Source organism: Monodelphis domestica, chromosome 1 (genome assembly GCF_027887165.1).
Source record: "Monodelphis domestica isolate mMonDom1 chromosome 1, mMonDom1.pri, whole genome shotgun sequence".
In the NCBI taxonomy this organism is placed as follows: domain Eukaryota; kingdom Metazoa; phylum Chordata; class Mammalia; order Didelphimorphia; family Didelphidae; genus Monodelphis; species Monodelphis domestica.
In genome coordinates, this window is record NC_077227.1 from 236,587,438 (window position 1) to 236,612,367 (window position 24,930).

The window sequence follows — 24,930 nt, forward strand, 5'->3', positions numbered from 1 at the left end:
TTAGGTGCTAAGTCATGTGTGATCCTTATTGGGGCCCCTCTATACATGAAGCTCCTCTTCTTGGCTTCTTGTAGGATTTTCTCCTTTTCTTGGAAGCTCTTGAATTTGGCAATTACATTCCTGGGGGTTTTCTTTTGGGGATTTAGTATAGAGGGTGTTCTATGTACCCTTTCTATTTCTATTTTGCCCCCTTGCTCCAGAACATGTGGGCAATTTTCTTCTATAATCTCCTGTAGTATAGCATTGAGGTTTTTGTTTATCTCTGGTTTTTTGGGCAGACCAATAATTCTCAAGTTGTCTCTTCTTCCTCTGTTTTCCTGGTCTGTCACCTTGTCAGTGAGACATTTTATGTTTTTTTCTAATTCATTAATTTTTTGGCTTTGCTTTATTTGTTCTTGCTGTTTTGCAAGCTCGCTGTCTTCCAGTTGCTTAATTCTGGTCTTTAGGGAGTGGTTTTGCTTTTCAGCTTGGTCTGCCATTAGATGCTTCCAGCTCTTTCTCCAATTGTGAAGTCTTGTCTATCAGACTGCTGATCTCTTTCTCCCATTTTTCTTTCCAAAAGGTTTCCATCTTTTGGATAAGCTCCAATTTGAGTTCTTCCAGAGCTTGTGGGTAATTTCCATTTTGGGAGGCATGTTTTGATTTTGTTTGGATTTCATCCGCTTTCTCTTCTTTTCCTTTGGAACTCCCGCCATAAAAGTTTTCAATAGTCACTTTTTTCCCTTTCTTCTTGGAGGCTTGATTTTGGGCCATGTAAGCCATTTCTTTGGTAGTTTTCTTCCCCTTTACTTTTTGGTCTGAGGTCTGGGTGATATGGGCGGGTTTTCTGTGAATTTAGGTTGCCTCAGACTAGTTCTTCTCAGCCTCCGAGGTTTCTTAGTGTGCCTGCCCCTGTGCTCAGCATGTTGGCCCCTGTGTTCAGCGCACCCACCCCTGTGTTCAGCAAGCCCGCCCCCATGCTCTGTGATCTCTTCTCGCTGTGGGCAGGAGTTTCCTGTAAAACCGCTCTGAGGGGTGGAACTCTGATATTCCCTGTCAGTTTCCAGGGAGTCTGGCTTGCCCCCCCTCACTACAACAAGAGGAAATGCTTTGGCCTTAGGCAGTTTTTACAGACTCTTGAGACTCCTCACTGTTCCCAGTTTGCAGGGCATCCACTGTCTGTGTGCTCTCCAGTGTGCAGGGTTCTCCTGTGAAATCACCCTGAGAGGTCGTTTCCTAGTAGTCTTTAGATCCCAAGGACCCTGGTGTGCCCCCCCAGACAGAGACTTCCTCACTCATTTGCTGTCCCAGTGAGCGCTCTGATACCCTACTCTGGTTTGGTGGGAGAGGTGGGGGGGGGGGTAAGGGTGGCTCAGTTCACGTTTTTGTTGTAAGCTTTTCCTCCTTCTTATAGTGTGTAAATGTTCAAACCCCACGTACCTTCGTTTCTGTGCGGTACTGGAGAGTCCCTCCATTCTTCCAAAGGTGATTTTTATGCTCTTTTGAGGTAGTCTATTTCGCTCGGTGCCGGGGAGAGGAAGTGATTCGAGTCTAGATTGTAGCCATGTTTACTGGGAAGTATCCTCTTGGCTTTTTTCAAAGTACTATCTCTTTAAAAACTGTGAGAAGTGAGGAGAAACTTTGGCTCTATGAGTCTTAAGCATATTAGAAATGTCCTCAGCAAAGAGTCTCTTTCAAATAGAATAGAAACAGAGGTGGGTGACAAGGGATTGAAAGAGGGACTCCTCTCTACTTGAATTGAGGAGTCAGAGGTTGTGTAGGTGGAGGAATGGAAGGAAGGGGAAGATTATCCCAAGAGTGGGAGGGGGATAAACTTTATTCCAGATGCTGCTTCCTCTTTTAACTCATCCTGATAATTAGGTGAAAGAGCTTCAGGCTGGGGAGGGGGGGAAGGGATTCCCAAGCATTGTTGTCTTGTTCCCAATGGGGAATTGTAACTTGATGAAGTGCTAAACCAAGGTACAACTGGGTGTGGGATTTAAAGAAGGCTTCTCTGGGGGAGCAACTATTATATTGGTTTTTTTCTCATTTTCCTACTTGGATTTATGAGATTGAATTTAGCTTCGATTTCGGGGGACAGAACGCTGGATCAAGTGATTCATGAATTAACCCCCAGAGAGAAAAGGTATCTACAGGTATTATGGAAGGTCCTTCTAAAGTGTAACACCTTTGTAGCAACCTCTCTACTCTCTCCCAATTCTCAATATCAAAGAACCTTCTCAAGGAAACCAGGGGCACACAGAAGATACATGTTGTAAAAAATCTCTGTATGCTAGTCTTAGAAACCTTAGCACCCTCGAGGACTTAACATATTAATGACCTCAGCAAAGAGCCACTGGTCATGAGAAACCAATTGTCCCATGTTTTACTTCCAATGTCCTCCCTGATGGGGAGAAATCCCTTACCTGTGATTTTTTCATTCCTTGATGCATGTGATCCACAATGGTTGAAGGTCACCCAAGTCCCTGTTCCAGGTGCCAAATATAAAGTGCCCACCTGGGGAGCGGGGCAGAACCAAGACCAGACTTTCTCAGTTAAGGGCAAGAGAAAAAAGGAGACCAGAGAGAGTTTGGAGTCAGAAGGACCTCATCTGCTGATGGCAAAATGAGTGTGCTTTAATTCAAGCTGGTAACATCTGTTAAAGGCAAGAATCACAGACAGTAAAACAATCCTTGGAGAAACAGCAGTGAGAAGGTGTAGCAGATATGGCTCTGAGGTCACTTGGGTTCATGGAGTAGACAAATCAGTAATGGCATATTACTGCTAGCAATAACATGTTTTATTATGCTAAGCATAAAGAAGTTGAAGGAAGGGGCACTTGGACCTTATCTAGACAGACTCCGAGTTATCTGCCTCTGAGAGGGCACTCAAGTCTTAATCTTAGACAGACTGAGTTCTCTACCTCTGACAATTAAGGAACTACTTGTTGAGTAAAAGTAACTGGGAGTTTAATTTTCCAGCTTATGCTAATTATAGCAGTGAACAACCAGCACTGGGCAGTCATTTTAAGTTCAAAAACACTGGTTAGTTCAGAATCATTAATTTCTAAAAAAAGAGCGTTCTGAGCTCAAAGATCTGAGCTTGGTGTTCTGGAACCCAGCTTTGTCTCCTTGTCTTGTGTCTCACTTAAAGTCTGTGATCAGACATATCAGCCATAAGATAAAAGAGCCTAAACAGTGTCTTAATTACCAAACACTTGACTTGCCCAGTGGAGAGAGTCTGTAGACAAAACAACACTATTTTAGAAAATAAACTCTTATATGGAGAAGGATGACAGAAGACTATGAGTACTCCCACCTCATAAAACAGAAACAGCATATAGTAAAACCAATTTAAAGAAAGTTGGCAGGAAGTAGGGAATAATCTTGAGAGCTTTTAAAGATAAGTGGAAAAGGGAAAACAGAAGAACAATGCAAAAGATCTGCAGATTTTTTTTAGTTACCAATTTTTTTTTACCATCAAGGACAATAGAGACATTATACTAACATCACATTCCCAGATGTCCTTATGGAGAAGATAAGAGAACAAAGACCAGAAATGTGTCTGGAAGAATTACTAGATCAGTTGTACCTAGAGGATATCCATGCTGGGAGTACACAGCTGTGAAGATGTGGAGGGATCAATATACAAAGAACCCAAAGGTTCTAAGGAATTTAAACTGGGTATCACTAAGAAGGCAATACAGAGACTCCAATGGTTTTGAAAAGGCCTCATCTTATGCCAAAGGACCTTGAAAGAAGAGATACAATAGGGGATGTTATCAGGTAAATAAATGGATGATTAAAGTAATATATGGACCAGTCATATAGTGAGAATGAGGGATAATAGGTAGCTCAAATTCACCATTCCTCTAGAAATGTTTTGGGAAGAATAGACAAGAGTCACGTAGTTAAATAAGCATTCATGAATTAGTTGTGATTGACACCATTATCACTTTGTGAGTTGATTATTCAACCAATTCTAAGTCCTCCCAACTATATTAGCACCATTGCACACAGCTGAGTCAATGAGAGCATAAATCCAGATGAGTATTTGCAGTTGTAGGCATAGAAACATAACTAGTTTCTTTTGAATTTTAGTTCTTAGTGTTATGTTAGTTGTTTTTATTTTGGAATTAATTGGTTTACAACTTATATTTTATGGTATAGTACTGTATTTAATCCCTAACATTTATATAGTGTTTAGAAGATACAAAGTGCTTTACATTTATCATGTAATTTGACTAAGTAGCATGATGGTTAAAACACTGGATTTGGAGCCAGAAAGAACTGAGTTCAAATCTTATCTCAGAAATTTAATGGCTGTATGCCTTGGGGCAAATTCACTTTCTTCACTACAAAATGGGGATAATAATATTGACATCTATCTCAACAAATTTGGGGGAGTATCAAATGGAGATCAGTTGTTCAGTGGTATATAATTCTATTTGCTGTTATTATTAGCCAATACTCTTCAATGAAAAACTCATATTAGATTAATCCTAGTTCTATTTTTGACAAAAAAAAATGTAGATACTGCTTTAGTATATTGATCAGGAAAAACACTCTACTCCTACTGTACCTATAATATACATTATTTTAAGCAAGACACTGGTCATTCTCCCAGTGTCTTCTCCAAGAAGTTAGAGAGATAAAGATTAGGTGCTAATATAGTTGGGAGGATTTAGAATTGGTTGAATGATCATCCCACAAAGTGATAGTTATTGTGTCAGTGTTAAGTTGGTGTGAATGTAAGTACAACCCAACTTTTAAGGTCTGTAGTTTTTTAAAACACTGTTAGTAGTGATTTGGGCATAGTTATAGATGGCATGTCTTCCAAATTTGCAGATGAAATGAATCTAGGAGGGAGAGCTAGTACTTTAGACAGTAGACTTAGTATATTCAAAAATGCAGATTAATAGAGGCAAATATAAATCATTATATTTGCATTCAAAATTTCATTATAATTACAAGGTAGAGAAAATATGCTTGGATAAACAGTTTATATGAAAAATACCTATGGGCTTTAGTGGACTACCAATCAGTCTAATACAAAGTATGACATGAAGTACCTTTCTTCCACCCCACTCTAAAAAGGCAGTATAGTCTTGGGCTATGTTAATAAAAGCATGGTTATGATCTGAGACAAGTTGACTGAGTACTGTCCAGCGGTGGCCCAGAAGATAGCTGATACAGTAGCAGAAGCAGCAGTAGCTTTGGGAGTATTCAGCTCAGAAAAAGTATTGGGAAGGGATTATAGAAGGCCCTTTGTTGACCCTAGGTGCAGCTGGTGCTGATTGGCAACTCTACCACCCAGAATCAGTTTTGGGTTATAGTTCCAGGGTAGAGAGGAGCAGCAGAAATACTTGTGGCTACAGAAGAGCAGAAGCCCTTCCTGGGTAAAGACCAGAGAGTAGATCAGGAGAGCAGTGACCACTCTTCTTCCAGGAATAATACACTTTGGAAGTCCTGAAAACTTGCAGTGTTTCCCCACTTCCCCTTTACCATAAAGGTCAGTCAAGAAATAGGTTGGGAAAATGAGAAAACCAAAACAGCAAAAGAATATGACTATAAGAAGCTACCATAGTGGCAGGGAAGACCAAGACAAATTTAGAAGAAGCCAACAGTTTGAAAATACCAACAAGCAATACTTCAAAGAAAAATGCTAATTGGAGGACAGCAAAAATTCTTGGAGAAGTTCCAGAGAAAGATAAGAATGATAGATTAAAAAACTGGGAAAAGAAATGCGAGTGGTGTAAGAAAATTATGAAAAGATAATTAACAGCTTGATAACAGTCACAAGAATTCATTGAAGAAAAGGAATCTATAAAAAGCAAAATAGGTCAAATGGAAAAGGAATTCCAAAAAAAATCATTAAATGAAAGAACTCCTTTAAAAGCAGAATTGGCCAAATGGAAGGGATACAAAAGTTCACTGATGAATTCTTTAAAATTTTGAATTGGGTCAATGGAAGCCAATGACTACATGAGAAACAATGAAACAAAGTTAAAAGAATGAAAAAAAAATTAAATATCAGATCAGAGAAACAACTGATCTGAAAAATAGATCAAGGAGCAATAATTTAAGAAAGCTATGATCAGAAAAGTCCCTAACCATCGTATTTCATGAAATTATTAAGAAAAAACACTGTGATTTCTTAGATGCAAAGGGTAAAATAGAAATAGAAAGAATCCATTGATTATCTCCTCAAAGTGATCCCAAAATGAAAACTCTCAGAAATATTATAACCAAATTTCAAGTCAAGAAGATATTGCTAGCAAGAAAATATATCATGGAACCAGTCAGGATCACATGAGGTTTAGTGGCTTCCATGTTAAGTGAGCAGTGAACTTAGAATTTAATATCCTAGGGGGCAGCTGGGTAGCTCAGTGGATTGAGAGCCAGGCCTAGAGATAGAAGGTCCTGGGTTCAAATCTGGTCTCAGCCACTTCCTAGCTGTGTGACCCTGGGCAAGTCACTTGACTCCCATTGCCTAGCCCTTACCACTCTTCTGCCTTGGAGCCAATACACAGTATTGACTTCAAGACGGAAGGTAAGTGTTTAAAAAAAAAAAGAATTTAATATCCTAGAAGGCAAGGGATTACAATCAAGGATATCCTACCCAGGAAAACTAAGTATAATCATTTCAGGGGGGAAATTAATGTATTATAGTTTTCTTGAGACATCTGTTTTGAATGCAAAACATTCTGTTCACATCAATTCAGATATGGAATTCTTGGGAGTCTTCTATTTCATTAAATATCCTCCTTCCTCCCACCCCCAAAATCTCTATACTCAGTTTTACTGGATAGGCTACTCTTAAACATATACATAAATGTATATATATACTCATCTGGGTATAAAAGTCTGTCTTACCCACTAGACAAATAGGAAAGGAAGGGTATACGAAAGGTGGATGATAAAAGGGAGGATGGATTAAGGGAAACCATAGTCAGAAGCAAAACAGACTTTTGGAGAGGGACAGGTTAAAAAAAGAAGCACAAGAAAATGGGATGGAAGGAAATACATAGTAATCCTAACTGAATTTGAATGGGATGAGCTAACCCATAAAATGGACAGGAGTAGCAATCATAATCTTAGACAAAGCAACAGTAAAAATAGACCTAATTTTTTAACTTAATAGCCTGGGAAACTACTGTGCTAAAAGGTACCATATGCAATGAAGGGACATCAGAAAAATTTTACAGCAGATTTCTCTAATAAAACCTCATTTCTCTATCAAATAAGGAACTAAGTCAAATTTATAACTATGAAAGTGATTCCAGAATTGATAAATGGCCATAGGACAGAAATAGGCAGTTTTCAGAAGAAATCAGATCTATCTCTAGTCATATTAAAATGTCCTCTAAATCAATCCTGGTTATAGAAAGGAAAACTGAAACAACTCAAAGCAATACCTCTCATCTATCAGAAATAATAAGTACTGAAGGAGATAAAGGAAAATAGGTACATTATTGTTATTGGAATCGGTGAACTGATCCAACCATTCTGGAGAACAATCCAGAACTATATCTAAAGTTCATAAAACTGTGCATCTGATCCAACAATACAGCTACTCTCTTTATGCCCTAAAGAGATCAAAGGAAAAGAACATATAAGTACAAAAATATTTATAGCATTTCTTTTTGTGGTGACAAAAAAATGGGAAATTATGGAGATGCTTCTCAGTTCGAGAATGACTGAACAAGCTTTGACATATAATTATGATGGAGTTCTATTGTGGCATAAGAAATGGCAAGACATGTTTCCCCAAAATGTGGTAAGACCTAAATGAATATCTGCAAAATGAAGTGAGAAGAACCTGGAGATCATTGTGCACAGTAACAGGAATGTTGTAGTGATGATCCAACTGTCAATGACTTGACTACTCTCTTCAATACAATGATCCAAGACAATTCCAGAGCACTCAGGATTAAAACATGTCAACTACCTCCACAGAAAGAACTGATGAACTCTGAGGGCAAATTGAAGTCTATTTTTTTGCTTTTCTATTATTTATTTATTTATGACATGGCTGATATGGAAATGTTTTGCATGATTTCTCATGCATAATTGTTATATTTTCTTTCTCAGTGGAAGAGAGGTTGGAGAAAGATAGAATCTGGTTTAAAAACTTAATAGACTGCTAAAAATGAATATATATTTTTTAAAAAGATACAATTCAGGACATGAAAGTTTTGACTGTGTGCTATTTTCAAAAGATGATGCAGACTTTCATGCTAAAATGAATTCCATAGTGTTTTACTTATATTAGCATTACAGCCTCACAAGGACCTCTTTTTTTTTTAACCCTTACCTTCCATCTTGGAGTCAATACTGTGTATAGGCTCCAAGGCAGAAGAGTGATAAGGGCTAGGCAATGGAGGTCAAGTGACTTGCCCAAGGTCACACAACTAGGAAGTGTCTGAGGCCAGATTTGAAGCTAGGACCTCCCATCTCTAGGCCTGGCTCTCAATCCACTGAGTTACCCAGCTGCCCCCACAGGGACCTCTTATAGAAAGAGAGTATTAACTTTTTCAAAAGTGAGTCCTTTGAGGACTTTTGAGAAGAAATATTGCCCTAATTGGATACATCCAGAGATAGATGACTAAAATAGCAATCTTGAAACTGTGCTCAGAGGAAAAATGTAGGGGAAATGATAGATATATTTTTTTTATTTATCTCCTCAGATTCTTGAAGGTGACAGTGTTATTAAAGAAAAAATTATGGTTATGTTGCTGGCTCCAGAGGACAGGTTAGGAACAGTGGAAGGAAGTTAAAGAAACATTTTTACCCAGTGAAAGGGACAATGTCATATTAGAGCTTAAGTTGGAATGGGCTATTTTGGTCTTTGAGGAAGTAAATAACTTTCTTATCATTGGATGTTTGACTTCAAATGAAAGCTCATTAAAGGAAGGGGGGGGGGAGCTTGTTAGAGGTATTGTGGGAGGGATGAGTTCATAAGATCTCTCCTAACAGAATTTCTATATTCCATGAAGTTAATTGATTATGCCTTTCTTTTCTTTAGTGTTATCAACTTAATATTTGGATTAATGGCCCTCCTCTAGGCTCTTTCATCATATTTATCATTTTCTGTTATGTCCCACTTTTTATGACTGCCTTTTGGGGGGTTTTTGGAAATGATACTCGGGTGGTTTGCTATTTCCTCCACCAGTTCATTCTATAGATGAAGAAACTGAGGCAAACAGGGTTAAATGACTTGCCCAGATCACAGCTAGAAAGTATGTGAGACCAGATTTGGATAAAGGAAAATGAATATTCCAAACTTCAGGCCCAGCACTCTATTCACTGCTCTACCTACCTGCCCACATCAAATGGTAATGAATCTTAAATCATTTTTGGTGATAAAAGGTTAGTTAATAATGGACAGCTTGGTGGCTGAGTGGATTGAGAGCCAGCCCTAGAGCCAGTCCTGGGTTAGCTGTGGGTCCCTAGACAAGTCACTTAATCCCCATTGCCCAGCCCTTACTACTCTTCTGCCTTAGAACCAATACATAGTATTGATTCTAAGATGTAAGGTAACAATTTAAAAAATAATTTTTTAAAAGGCTAGTTAATAGCCTACAGGTGTGCCATTGATCCTTTTAAATTGAAATGGAATTGTCCACAGTGACTTGAAGGCATTGATATCTTAATTATAAGTGCCAAAGGATATATAAAAATAAGATAGCATATAACATTGAAATTATGAATTTATTTGAATTGATTTTGAGTGTTTTTCTTAATTTACTATGAATGTGGAGAGCATTATAATTCATTGACTCTAGTTTTAACTATCATTTATATTTTAAAAATTGTTACAAGATTCAGGTAGTTCTTTCACCCAAATACTATATATGTGTGTGCGTCTGTGTGTGTGTGTGTATGTGTGTGTGTGTTTAAGGATAATTTTAGGGTTGTGACCTAATCTAAATTAATTTGGTTGCCAGAGAAAATCCCAAATAAAATACCCAAGTCAGTTTGGAAATTTATGGTGATTTTAATTAATATAGAGGGAAGGAATTAAGGAGGAGAGAGAGAGAGAAAGAGGGTATAGGATTTTTCCCACCTGGCCAGTGCCAGGGGGAGATCAAAGACCTCTGCCATGAGTTCTTTGAAGAAGATTAGAGGCTTTTCTAAGAGGATAGTGTTTGGAAGGTAAAGGAGAAAAGAATCAGCCTAAAGTCCATGAGAGCTCAGTGAAGATGCCTCACCTGAACTGGGCTACTAAGCTTCTCCCAGTATAGTATCAAGGAAAACTCACCGCTAAACCCAGACAATAGCTGCCACCATACCAATATGCCAAAATGCTCAGCAAGCTGCCGCCAGAGCCACCTCTCCCCAGAAAGAGCCCAGAGAGAGAAAGTGACGTGAAATTTATAGAGGGATTTACATCACTTTCCTGCATCTCACCTTTACCAATGGTAGCTTAAACTTGACTTAGGACAGCTCAGGTGTCTGTCAGTTGTTTCTGATTTGTCATTTGCTAGCACATGTCTATCATAGGCCATCCTCCTAAATACTTAATCCTTAAGAATGGGTGTAGACATTCCTGTTTTTGTTAGACTAAGTAGGGTGGAGTAATCTAAAGTTCACAATCCCCCCTGACAATGATTGGGAGACTCAGTAAACATAATCATCCTGCACCTCTAAATTTTCTATCTGCAGGTGCATACATAATTTCACCTTCTAAGAGGAAATTATAATAGTTAGATAGAAGAAAGAAATAGAAGAAAGACAGACAGCAAAACCAATGTTTGTTGGGCACATTGACAAAAAAACAATTAGGGGATAGTCCCCTTTTGGCATAAGAGTATACATTCAAATAAATGTTCAAACTTCAGGTCAATCAACCACACCAAAAGTTCATTCTGGATCTTCTTGATGTAGTATAGGTTTTCTGGCATCTTTCTGCAACAGTTCATTCTCTGGATTTAGGAGTTAGCAAGTTTCTTTCCTTGAAGATCTTTTCTCAAACAAAATTTCAAAATCTTGGATTTTTATTAAAATACAATACCCCCCTGAAGTGAGTGTTAAGAAACATCCAGTTCAGCTCAGGATGCATGGTTGAGTTATGGAGGTGTATGAGTTAATTATCAAAAAAAGAAAAAAGAAAAAACAAAAACATAAAGAAGAGAGAAAAATGGAAGAAAGTTAAACTTTTGGGAGAATGGAAAAAAAATTCAAAATAGGCCCTTATTTGAGTATAATAAAATTCTAACAGGCCCTTGTATTAGGGTCCAATTAAAGTAATTTCTAATCCCACAAGTCTGTAGGACAGAATGCTGGAATATTTCACTTACCCATTTTCAGCCAAGACTACAGGAAGTTGCCATACTATAAGAAAGAAAAAGAACTAGAATTTTGTTTTGATAGGGAAGTGTCATTCCCTGGTCTGATTTTTTTATCATTCTCAGGGATATGGGGAGCCAGGATGATAGTCAAATGTTGGTAATTGTCTGAGTATTTCACAAAGAGTGTAGATACAAGGAAGTCCTACGACTTAATGTATGTCAAGCATCGCAACCTTGAGTCTGACAATAGGTTCAAGTCCTTTTGTATTGGCTTAGAAGTTAATCTATCTATGCTCCTTGTTTTTATCACATTTCCTAGAATCAGACACAAACATTAATCACAGTCCCATAACATTTTATCAATAAATGGCAGGTTCTCACAGTTTAAAGTTTTTTGGGTTGTATTAATATTATAGCAAATATATATATATATATATATATATATATATATATATATATATGTGTGTGTGTGTGTGTGTGTGTATATATATATAATATAAAACTTATATTACTGCAGAAAAAATATTAATTGCATGTACCTTTAGTACAAGAAATAGGAAAAAGGGGGAAAATCAAATATTCTAATCAAAATAAAAGAAAAGCAATAATAAAAATAAGGGGGGAAATCAGGAATTCAATGTGTTCCTGAAAATAGTATCCACTTGTCTATGGATTATTATCTCCATTGTATGTGATAGGATAGAGTCAATCAGTCTCAACAGAAGATTCTCACTTTACATGTGAGCAATGAATCCAAGAGTCCTTCTCTCCAATCCTTATAGATGTTGGAGTAGTTAACAATATTTCGAATGGCCCTTTTCAGGAAGGCTAAGTTGCTCCAGTATGCTGGAAATTCTTAATATACACCTCGTCTCCAGGATTCAGGTCATGAAGTGAAAAGTCTAGTGGTCCGGCTTGTACCGCAACTCAAGATTCGTGGAGTTCATGCAGTTTGTGCTGTAATTCCTGTATATAGGAAGCAATAGTAGTATCTCCCCCTAATAGTGATGTATATTCAGGGGAGAAAGGCTTAGCCTGTATAGGTAGATGTCCAAAAAGCATTTCAAATGGTGAGAAGTGTAGGTCTCCTCTAGTCCTGCTTCTAAGATAAAATAGGGCCAGCGGGAGAATTTCAGGCCATTTTAAATGGGTATCAGTGCATAATTTTCCAATGATAGTTTTAAGTTCTCTGTTTATTCTTTCAACTTGGTCTGAGCTCTGGGGATGATATGGTACATGAAATTTGGGAGTTATCCCTAAGCAAGACTATATTTGATTTAGGGCAGAATATGTAAAATGACTTCCTCATTTTGCTTAATTCTTTCAAATTCTGTCCACTTATCTGTACTGTCTGCACACTCTCTTATGGCTGTTAAGATGACCTCCCTATAATGGTATAGTTGTAAATAATCCTCAAAGTTGTTATAGTCCCATTTGGGATCCTGAGATCACCAGTGTGCTGCATTGAGCCTCCGGGTTTTATTGGCATGAGAAATTATTTTATTTTTCTCATGTTCAGTTTAAAAAGCCTGTAGCAAGTTTTCAACATGTGTTTACATATATATATATATATATATATATATATATATAGATAGATAGATAGATAGATAGATAGATAGATAGATAGATAGATTTATCAATCAGTTAGGATTTATTAAGCACCTTCTATGTACCAGACACATAGTGCTAAATGAAGAAAATGATCTAAATGATCTAAAACCCATTTTTCTTTTATTTTTTGCCTTTGAATTAAACTTAGTTAAACTATAATTTTGTTTTTTAGAAATTCAATGATAAATATAGTTTGTTCAACTAGCTAGGCTGGGTACTAATAATTTTACATACCATTAAGGAGGGAAAAATTGTATGAATATATAGTAACATTCTTCTCTTTCTTTTTTTTTTCTTTGACAGGAGACTTCTGCTTATGGCTTGCTAAATGATACAGTTCTCTGGAATGCTCCAATAAATTCATTTCCAAAGAAAGGTTGGGCAGCAATTGGAACACGTAGCTTCGAGTTTGGACAGTTTGATAACTTTCGTATCCAGATTTAAAAGTTATAATTCTTGAAACATTCAAATAATGACTTCTCTCTCTATACCTATTTTGAGTTTAGATTTAGAGTCAACAGGAAAACATTGAAAGAATTTGCATTTTCAAACTTGATACTTTTGCATATCTTATTGATTTTTAAAAATATGTTCTATTTTTAAAATTTTATATTTTCCCTTTAATTTTAGAGTATTATATTGCTTCTTTTTCTTAGCACTTTTGCCCTTCAGATCTCTCAAAGATTTTGTTCTAATGTTAAGGGAATTGAGTTCTTTTATCTGGTTTGCAATTAGTTGTGTTGTAGTAACTAGTAAAAAGAACTTTAAAGATTTATTTACTATTATTTAACATATCATGTGCTTCACATCTCATAGTGAAAAAAATAATGTCTTAATCAATGAGTCATTTGTTTCTTCCAGGTACTTTTATGCAATGCCCAACAGAGCCTCAAGGGCAGTGTTTTTATGAATTACTGTAGCATTTTAATCCTTTCATTGTATATGAACATTTAAAAAATGGTAATGGAAGCAAAGGTGGGACCATTCTAAAATGCCTTATTAATAAATAAACTCCTAAACTTTCTTCAGTCAATAATAAAGAAATGAATGGATAATTTGGGATCTTCATTATGTAATTATTTTACCTTTGTTGGTGTAGTCAGCTCTTTCTTGGCAGTTTTTTTTAAATACCCTAGGAGAATTTCTTAATATTTTTGCTTACAGAAAGATGGGAAGAATTGTGCCTTGCTTTATCACACATAATGAAATTGCTGAAGGACTTTTTGAGTAATCACAACTAGCTACAATTTAATAGCTCTTTAATTCATCAATCAATTTATATTTGAAGAGTGAAGCATATATATATTAAAAGCCATACCTTCTCACTTAGTATCAATATGATAAGATAAAGGCTTGGCAATTAGGTTTTAGTTACTTGACCAGGATCACAAAGATAGGAAGTATCTGAGGCCAGATTTAATCCCACTTCCTCCTGACTCTTGACCTGGCACTCTATCTGCTGTGCTACCTATACCTAGAAGCCCCAAAATATATGCTTTTTTTTTTTTAACCATCTCTTTTAGAATTGATACTGAGTATTGGTTCCAAGTTAGAAGAGCAATAAGGTCTGGACAATTGGGCAAGCCACTTGATATCACAAAGCTAGGGAGTATGAAGTGTCTAAGGCTGAATGTGAACCCGAGATCTGTTTCCAGACCTGGAGCTCTATGCACTGAGCAACTGTCCCATATGTTTTTTTTTTATTTTATTTAATTGGTCAATTTAGAATATTTTTCCTTGGTTACAAGAATCATGTTCTTTCCTTCCCCTTCCCTAACTCCCTCCTGTAGTCAATGTGCAAGTTCCCTGGGTTTTACATGTGTCCTTGATCAAAATCTATTTCCATATTGTTGATGTTTGCACTGGGTAATCATTTAGAGTCTATATCCCCAATCACATCCCCATCAACCCATGTGTTCAATCAGTTCTTTTTCTTCTGTGTTTCTTTTCCCACAGTTTTTCCTTTGGATGTGGATAGTGTTTTTTCTCACAAATCCCTCTGAATTGTTCTGGATCATTGCATTGCTCCTAATAGATAAGTCCATTACATTCGATTGTGCCACAGCGTATCCATCTCTGGGTACAATGTTCTCCTGGTTTTGCTCCTTTCACTCTGCATCAATTCCTGGAGGTCTTTCCAGTTCTCATGGAATTCCTTCAGTTCATTATTCCTTTGGGCACAATAGTATTTCATCATCAACCATATGCTTTTTATATAATATGATTTCCTTCTAAAAGTCAGTATTCTTTTTAGGAGTATCTCAGTTATTTACGTGGAACACATCTCTTATATAGCCCAGAAAGAAAAAAGGAAACTAGATTCTAGAATAGCTTAAATTATTTATTTAACCATTTCTCAACTATAAAATGAATAGTTTAAATTTAGGTGTACTATAGAATATCTTTTATCATCAAAAAGCAGAATTTCCATGCTATGCACATTTATTTTGCTAATTTTTATTTTTGATTAATTGACTTTGGTCTTTCATCTAAACAAAGTTTAGAATGAATATTTGCCCTAATTAAGAAAAAGAAATTTTGAGGGTTTTTTTTTAAGGTTTTCCATTTTCCATGAAGCCTTTCCTGACAACTAGCTTTCTATTGATCTGTCTCTCTCCTCTCAGTGCCTTCACATTATAACTGTACCACATCACTGGGTACCTGTACCTTTCCTCATTCAGATTAATGATGTTTAAGTTCTTTGGCTGGTTTGGCTTCTTGAGGTCAAAAGTCTTGTTTATCTTTATGTCACTCTCAGTAATTAGCCCTGTGATGTATGAGGAGTAGGTACTTGGTAAGTGTTTGTTCATTTGTTCGTTGTATTTACCCACAATAACCAGGTATATAAATGGATGCTGCTAATCAGAGGGATGTGTGTGATTATTAATGAAGGCAAAATTAACTGAGCCTTTGCTAGGAAACACTTCATTAGCAATTGAGGTGAATGTGAATAATTCAACACACTTTACCTTTATCTATGTAAAAACATAATTAAGACCTTTTCACTAATTTAGATGCTATTTTGTTCAAATTTGTGACATTGTTCTAAAGGTCATCAGAACTACTGACAGCTTTTAGGGCTTACTGAGACTCAGTTTAAATTGGAATCAAGAATTGTCCTTTCATGGAGAGAAATCTCTGTTTTGTTTTAAAGGTATCAGAAATAGGCTAGTTACTTAGTATAGCTATGTAGCCTATTTAAGAGGAGAAATTCTACATTCCTGTGATTTTTATAATGTACATTTTAAAATAATATATAATATTATATATGGTATAGTATATAATGTAACAATATACTGTATAATTATTACATATTATAGTAATATGATATAATATATAAAAATAACATTTAATACTCCTGGCAGTAAGTTGTTTTTTAGTCTTGTCCAATTCTTTGTGATCCCATTTGTGATTTTCTTGACAAGGATACTGGAGAGATTTGCCATTTCCTCCAGCTCATTTTATAGATGAGGAAACTGAGGCAAACATGATTAAATTACTTAGACAGAGTCACCCAGCTAGTATGTGTCAGAGGCCAGATGTGAACACAGGAAGATGAATCTTTCTGACTCCAGGCCTGATAATCTATTTTCTCTGCCATCAACATTGCTAAAGACAGAATAACAACCTAAGAAGATTATTGTCAAATACTGTGATAGATACTTTTTTGTTATAGATCATTTAAGTTACACAAGAATAGTTTTCTTTCTCCTTAAATTTCCCTAGAACTCTTTAACTAGTCTCTCCTTTATCTCTCACACCTGATCTTGTACTTTTCTGTGGATCTGTTCCTGTATCCATGAGGCTTCCCTGGGTCCAAATAGAATCTAAGCTGTTTGAGGACAGGATTTTGTCAATTTTTTGCTTTGTACACAGTAGGTCCTTCATACATAGTGTAAAATTAAATTCCAGATAGACATTTTTGGCCATGTAGAAAATTGAGGATTTATGTTGTTACCAGTACATATATTTTTTAGCTGATGCAGAATTAGAAGAATTTCTACTTTGTCCTTAATCCCCTTCTTGAATAGGGTGACCAATAGGTTTATTTACTTATAGAAGATGCACAAATCTTTGGAAGGCTAGAGAAAATTTAAAATAGTTTCTTGTTGCTATTACTCTTCTCATTCTCCCAGAATTTCTGAAGTTCACCTGGAAGAGAGAATAAAAAAAAAAAACTCTATACTGTGGTGAATAATTAGTTGAAAATAATTCTTAAGTGTCCATATCCATTCCTAGTACCTCTCCTGAGCTCCCATCTAGCATCATCAACTATCTAGTGAACACTTCAACTAGATGTTGTACAGGCATCTCAAATCCACCATAGTCAAAACAGAGTTCATTCTCTTTCCCCTCAAATGGACCCTTCTTCCTAACATTCTTATTTCTGTTGAGGACAGGCAATACTATTCTTTCAGTCACACAGTTACCTAACTTTTCCTTAATAGTCACTCCGGATTCTCCTTTGAGACAACTTCCCTACTTTGAAATTGATATTTCTCACCCGTACAGAGGTTGTTGACATCCATGATCATGGACCTATATGAGTGTGAAGCCCCTACCCCCTTTTATGATTATAATAATATTTGCCTTTATGATTATTTTAATAACATAATCATTAGTCTTGAGTTAATAGTCAAATAATATAGTCAAAAATATAATAGAATTATAAAAATTAGCTAGAAAAAATATCTTGTTTACAGGCATTTTGACCTTAAGCCTATAGCTCAAAATTTTCTACTAAGTCTACCACATCCTGTTGGACGCAAACTCTGGACAGTCAGGAAAGAGGTTGCAGGCCTTCCTTGGGTGAAAGATCAGGACAGTCAGGAAGTGGGTAGAAACCTGCTTTGGGTGCAAGTCAGTAAGGAGGTGGAAGCCTGTCGTTGGATGAAAAAGAAAACTGTCATTCAGTTGCTGACTCCTAGTATTTCCTAACTGTCAGCAGAAAAATAATTAGCCTCCAACCCCTTATTGCAGAGGCCTTGAAAAGTTCAACCATAAAATTTGACCCGTCACCTGTAGTGATTTAGTGATTATTTTTGTACTTTACAGCTTATTCACCACTTGCATAATTAGTTAGGACTTGCTTATGTGAAAGATATGTACATCTATTTTAATTTTGACTGTATCACTATCACTATATCATAAGATGTCTCTCTACTTAAAAAAGGCTATCTTCTAAGGCTCAGGGTCTCTGGTCTTGATCTTGACTGGAGTCCAGCATTATTGGGAGACTGACCTCTTCTCAATAAACCGATTATTCAGCTTGGAGTTCTGTACTGGTGTGATAAAATTTTGCCACACCTATCATCACTAATCAGTGGCTTACTAGCAGTCCATTTGTAGTTTTCCTGGAATCAGATTCAAATATCAATTTGTTAAAGCTAATTGTTAAATTGTTAAAAATCAAAATGTTAAAGCTAAAGCTAGTCCTTAATTTCCATACAGCTGATTAATATTCATATGAATAAGAGAAGACAAACAGAGAGATTGAAGCTTAACAAACTAGCCACATGGGCACTCCTCTCATGGCTCTCTCTCTCAGCCACTGTCCTTTCACAGCTGCATCCAAGGGAATAGAGAGAGTGGACTTCCTTGTCTCATGATCTACACTGGGATATACTCATGTGACATAAAACTAGCAGTTCAGGGACACAGGTAAGACCCTAGGAGATTCCCTTCACACAATCTCCTCTTTGATTCTTTGGGAGACTAACATGTTAAAATCTCTTTATTTGGGTTTTTTAGAAGTTTAACATGTCAGATCTTCATAATGAATCATTACACATATGTAGATTATATCTCTAAAGCTTCTCTTACTTGAAGTTTATAAAATATTGTACTTTACAAAGAGAGAATTATAGTACTTCGGGGATAAGAGGGAAAGGAAAGAGAAAACAAAAATGATTCCTAGATATATTGACAAAATGCCAATTAGGGGGCACTCCCCTTTGGCATAAGAATTTACATTCAGAATAAATGATATGTTCAACCTCCTTCAGTTCAGTTCATTATATCCTGAAGTTCACTCTGGATCTCTTGATGTAGTGTATGGTTTATATAAGCATCCTTATGGCACCTTCTCCAAAAGATCTGCTTTCTTGATTCTGGGTGTTGGCATTTTTCTTTTCCGGACAATTATACAATCTGTCCTTAGGAGGGTGTTGATCAACACTAGAATTACCCCATGATACATGGCTGAGTTGAGGTAAATGAATCAATCTCAAAAGAAAGCCAAAACCCCCAAAAAAACAATAGAAGAGAAAAAAAATAAATTCTGGATAAGAAATATATACAAAAAAATCATGTATGTATAAAATTATGAGCAAAAAAGAATAAACTTGTAACAGGTCCTTGAATCACCAGCAAGGCCCAATTAAAGTGAATAATGTCCTATGAGCTTGCAGGACAACCACAGCAATATTGCATTCACCCATTGTCAGCCAGGATTATAGAAAATTGCCATACAAAAGAAGGGATTAGATTCTTAGGTAAAAGGGAAGTATGATTCCCTGGTCTTATTTTACTTTCAATTTCAGGGACTGGGGAGCCAAAATACAAGCCAAATGGTGGTACTTGTAGGAACTTGGCACAGGGAAGTCCAATGTCTGTATTTGTCAGTCACTTCCTCAAATCGCAAAACAAATACTCTGTCTTGGAGTAGATCCTCACGAATTCACAGGGATTGTTGGTCTCCTCGACCTTGTGCTTCTTTGCACTGTGCAATGGCTCTCTTGTGATCCCCTCTTCTGAAAAAAGACACCTTTATTAGTAAAAGTTCCATAATATTTAATAATCAATGCCAGGTTTCCATAGTCTAAAGCTTTTGGGTATGCATTGGTATTAGGGCTAATAGATATTGTAAACTTATCCTTCAAAACTAAAAATGTTAATACTGATTCCATTTACTCAAGTACAAAGAAAGAAAAAAATTCCATTATAAAAATAAAGAAAACCAATAATAATAAATCATGAATTCATAGTTCACATTTCATGTGACAATGTGTTAGCCAGAGGCACAATGCAAAGGTTTCTCACTCAATAGTGAGTTTTATTTCCTTTTTTAAACTAAGTTTATTTAATTAATTAATTTAGAATATTTTTCCAATTATATTGCCTTCCAGAATGATTGGATTAATGCATAACTCCACCAGCAATGCATTAGTGTTTGAATTTTCCACATCCCCTCTAACATTTATTGTCTTCCTTTGATGTCATATTAGCCAATCTACTAGGTGTGAGGTGGCACATCAGAGTTGTTTTGATTTTCATTTCTTCCCAATTTGTTGCTTCCCTTCTAATTTTGGTTGCATTGGTTTTGTTTGTACAAACTCTTTTTAATTTAATGTAATCAAAATTATTCATTTTACATTTTGTAATATCCTCTATCTCTTGCTTGGTCTTAAAATTTTTCCTTTCCCATATATCTGACAGGTATACTATTCTATGTTCACCTAATTTATTTATAGTTCGCTTCTTTATATTTAAGTCATTCACCCATTCTGAATTTATCATTATATAGGGTATGAGACGTTGATCTAAACCTAATCTCTGCTATACTGTTTTCCAATTTTCCCAGCAGTTTTTGTCAAATAGTGGGTTTTTGTCCTAAAAGCTGGGATCTTTGGGTTTATCATATATTATCTTACTAAGGTCATTTACCCCAAATCTATTCCATTGATCCTCCCTTCTTTCTCTTTGTCAGGACCATATTGTTTTGATGACCACTTCTGTATAGTACAGTTTAACTCTGGTACTGCTAGACTGCCATCCTTCATATTTTTTTTCCAATATTTCCCTTGATATTCTTGATCTTTTGTTCTTCCAAATGAACTTTGTTATGATTTTTTCTAATCCAGTAAAGAGGTTTCTTGATAGTTTGATAGGTTTGTCACTGAATAAGTAAATTAATTTGAGTAGGATTATCATTTTTATTATGTTAACTAATCCTACCCACGAGCAATTAATGTTTTCCCAATTTTTTAGATCTACTTTTAATTGTGTAGAAAGTGTTTTGTAGCTGTTTTCATATAGTTCCTGTGTTTGTCTTGGCAGATAGAGTCCTAAATATCTTATATTGTGTAAAAAGGAATTCTGTAATTTAATGGGGGACCTGAAGGTCTTATTTCCATAGAGATGTGTAGAGATTAACCAGCCCACAGCAACAGGAAGTAGGAACCTGGGAGCCCCTTGCTGAACGAGTATCAGTTGCAGGATGTTAGTTGCAGACAGTTAGAGCTGGTAGTTGCTAGGAAGATGGCTGCTGGGCATGAGTTGGTCATTGGGGTGTGGGTTGGCATTTAGTTGCTGGAATATAAAGGAAGGCCTAAGCTTACCGAGAGGACTTTGGCTTTAGCCTTTAAAGGGCTTTTTGCCTCTGGGCTCTCTAGTGAGCAGGAGGTCTGTTTCATAGGCAAGGATCTTCTGTCAGTTGGCTACAGACAGTTTGGGCTGCTATAGGAAACTGATTGAAGGAGTGAGTGAGTAGTAGCTGTCTATTATTTTAGGGAGTTAGGTAGAATATGAATCATTTATAGATAGTGTAGGTTAGATAGGCCTGGTGTTTGCCAGGCAGAAGAAGCTGTCCTCAGAAGGTAGTTAGAGGTAGTTGTTAGGAATTTTAGATATTATAAGGAATTTTAAGTATATTTATAGGGTATAAGATTAGTAATCTATCTTTCCTCTTTTCTATCTTTTCCTCCTTTACTATATTCTTTTACTATCTCTATTTTAATTAAACTAAATTAGTAATTGTTAAAAACTGCTAGAGGTTTTCTTTTCTCAGACTTAAAGGGATAATATTAATTTACAACTCTAGTATATTCTCATTAAAACTTAAATTAAAAACTACTCTCTTATTTTGTCAAAACCCTTATTTTAACCCTTATTTTTAATTATCGAGGGTGATTTTAAATAGAATTTCTCTTTCTAACTCTTGCTGCTGCATTGTGTTGGAAATATATAGAATGCTGATGATTTATGTGGGTTTATTTTTTATCCTTGACAGATAGGGGGAAAGAAGTAATTTAAAAGTAATTAATAGAGTTGTGTGTGTTTAAAATAATAATTGGTAATGGGATGAACTAACTAATAAAACAAGATACAGAATGAATTTTAAAAAACAATCCCAGATGGTGGCTTAGAAATAGCAAAAATCAATTCCTCTGTGAATAACCTTCCACACCAATCAAAGACAAAGTGCTTCAAGGATACAGAAAACAAAATCCAACAACAAGAGAGAGCTGCAGGACCCTCCTGCTTGTTTCAACTTTTTTCAAAAGGTAAACAGAGAAGGTTGAATTCTCAGGTATATGGAAAAGAAAGAAGGAAGGTCTCAATGCCCCTCCCCTAAATAATGTGCTAAGACTTGGGCTCTCAGGGTGAGGGCTCCAACCAGGACAGAGTACTTTTCTACCACAACAATGTGAAGCTCAGGGATTTGACTGTTGGCAAGGAGGCAGCTGGAGGAGAGAAGCAGAAGAAAGGATAAGTTGATGGCAGCCTTCAGCCACCACACTATCATCTTAGGCCTCTGCCTCTTAAAGTTTTGGCCTTAGGGCACATTCAGCTCTGCAGATCAACTCAACTGGCAAAGCCAGTATACTAGGAGTGCAGAGAAGAAACCTCTATAGAACAGAAAAGCTCAAATTCATAGAGGCAGCAAACAATCAAAGAAACAAGTATATAGCCCACATGCACAAGGGGGGGGGGAGAAAAAAATGAATAAACAACAGAAGAAAAAAAGAAACTATGATTGAAAAACACTTCAGAAAAACAACAAAGAACATATGGAACAAAGGCAGACAAAGGAACATTAAGCAAAACCTCAGAAACTCCAGCAAACTGGATTCAGGCTCTGGAAGAGCTCAAAATTTAACAAATAAATAACATGGGCTGAAGAAAACTGGAAAAAGAACTTAAAAAGAAAAATAGGTCGTCTAGCAATAGAGACACATGAACTAAAACAAGAAAATAGTGCTTTGAAAGACAGAATTGACCAGCTAGAAAACTAGACAAAAAAATTAAAAAGACAAAGAGAATGAGTTAAAAATAAAAATAGTTCAAATGGAAAAGGAGGATCAAAAAGTCTTGGATGAAGTCCAATCTTTAAAAATTAGAATTGAACAACTAGAACAACAAGGTATCAAGATTTTATAAACAAAATCAAAAGAATAAAAAAATAGAAGAAAATCTGAAACACCTCATCCAAAAAACTAAGAACCTGGAAAATAGGTCCAGGAGAGACAATTTAATTATTGGACTCCTGAAGGCCATGACAAGAAAAAAATCCTTGACATAATTCCATAGGAAATTATCCAAGAAAACTGCCCTGATACCCTTGAACAAGAAGGTAAAATAGAGATTGAAAGAATCCACTGATCACCTCCTGCATTAAATCCCCATTTGACAACTCCCAAGAATGTTATAACCAAGTTCAAGAGTTCCAAAACCAAGTAGAAAATATTAAAAACAGCTAGAAAGAAATAATTCAGATATCAAGGAACCCCAGTCAAGATCACATAGGACCTGCCTCCACATTGAAGGACTGGAAGACTTGGAATATAATATTTCAGAAGACAAGGGAACTGGGTCTAGAACCAAGAATCAACTACCCAGCAAAACTGACTATAGTATTTCAGAGGAAAGTATGGTCATTTAATAAAAAAGAAGACTTCCAAGAATTGCTGAAGAAGAAACCAGACTTGAACAGAAAATTTGAGGCCCAAATACAAAATCGAAGAGAAGCATGAAAAGGTAAACAATAAAGAAGAAAAATTTAATGACTTCAATAAGGTTAAAGGGTGTATATTCCTATATGGAGTGATGATATATTTAACTCTAAAAAATTGTTATCATTGTCATAGTAGTTAAAATGGGGCAAAATAAATCACATAAAGAAGTGCCAGAGATGGAGTGGGGGTGGAGGTGAGGCTGGAACCAATATAATGGAAGGAAGAGGGTAGTTATAGGTAATACTTAAACTGTATGCTCATTGGAATTGGCTCAGAGAGAGAACAACCAGACTTGTTGAGGTATATAATTGTATCTTACCCTATGGAAAAGTTGAAGAAGAATAAGAAACAGAGTGGTAGGGAGGGGAGAAAGACAAGGGAGGGAGAAGCTGAGCAGGGTGTCCAAAAAGTCCTATAATAAGAGAGAAGTATGAAGGGAGGTGGGAATAAGGGAAGCAATATAATGGGAGGGGAAAGGGGGGAGATTCATGAAAAGCAAAACACTGGAGGGATGGGTAAGAATAGAAGGTATAAGGTTAGGATTAAAGAAGGAAGTTAAAGTGGAGGGGAATACATAGATAATAATCTGTGAGTGTGAATGGTATGAACTCACCCATAAAAGGCAAATGGAGAGCAGAGTGGATTAAATACCAGAATCCTAGTATATTTTGTCTACAAGAAACACACATGAGGTGGGTAAAAGTAAAAGGCTGGAACAGAATCTATTGGACTGCAACTAAGACTAAGAAGGCAGGTGTTGCAATGATGATCTTAAATAAAGCTAAAGTAAAAATGGATTTGATTAAAAGAGACAAGGAAGGAAACGACATCTTTTGAAAAATTAATTAAGAATATTTTTCAACAGTAGCATGATTCATGTTCTTTCCCTCCTCTTTTCCCTCCCTCCTCCTGTGTTATACATGTATCATTGTTCAAAACTTATTTCCATATTAATATTTGCAATAGAGTGATCATTAAAGCCCAAATCCCCAATGATGGAACCATCAAACCATGTGATCAATCATATGCTTTTCTCCTGTATTTCTACTCCCACAGTTCTTCCTCTGGATGTGATTAGCATTCTTTCTTCTAGGTTCCTTGGGATTGTCCTACATCAATGCATTGCTACTAGTAAAGAAGTCTATTACATTTGATTGTACCACAATGTTTCAGTTTCTGTGTACAATGCTCTTCTGGTTCTGCTCATTTCTCTCTGCATTAATTCCTGGTGGTCTTTTTCACATGGAAATCCTCCAGTTCATCATTCCTTTCAGCACAATAGCATTCCATCACCATCAGATACCACAATTT

General features: G+C 36.1%; 1 protein-coding gene across 8 annotated transcripts in view; it reads left to right on the forward strand.

Moving 5' to 3' along the window:
- The window catches only part of LOC130457893 (galactocerebrosidase-like), a 147,301-nt gene that overhangs the window by 116,670 nt on the left and 5,701 nt on the right, over positions 1 to 24,930 (forward strand). For 6 of the 8 annotated variants that reach the window (XM_056820615.1, XM_056820598.1, XM_056820589.1 and 3 more), the window contains one exon: positions 13,187 to 13,943. The exons of the other annotated variants lie outside the window; for them this stretch is intronic. In XM_056820615.1, the coding sequence (XP_056676593.1) occupies positions 13,187 to 13,215 (29 nt within the window). In that variant the 3' untranslated portion in view covers positions 13,216 to 13,943. Of the gene's footprint in view, positions 1 to 13,186; positions 13,944 to 24,930 lie in introns of those variants that run through there. 8 annotated transcript variants of the gene reach the window in all.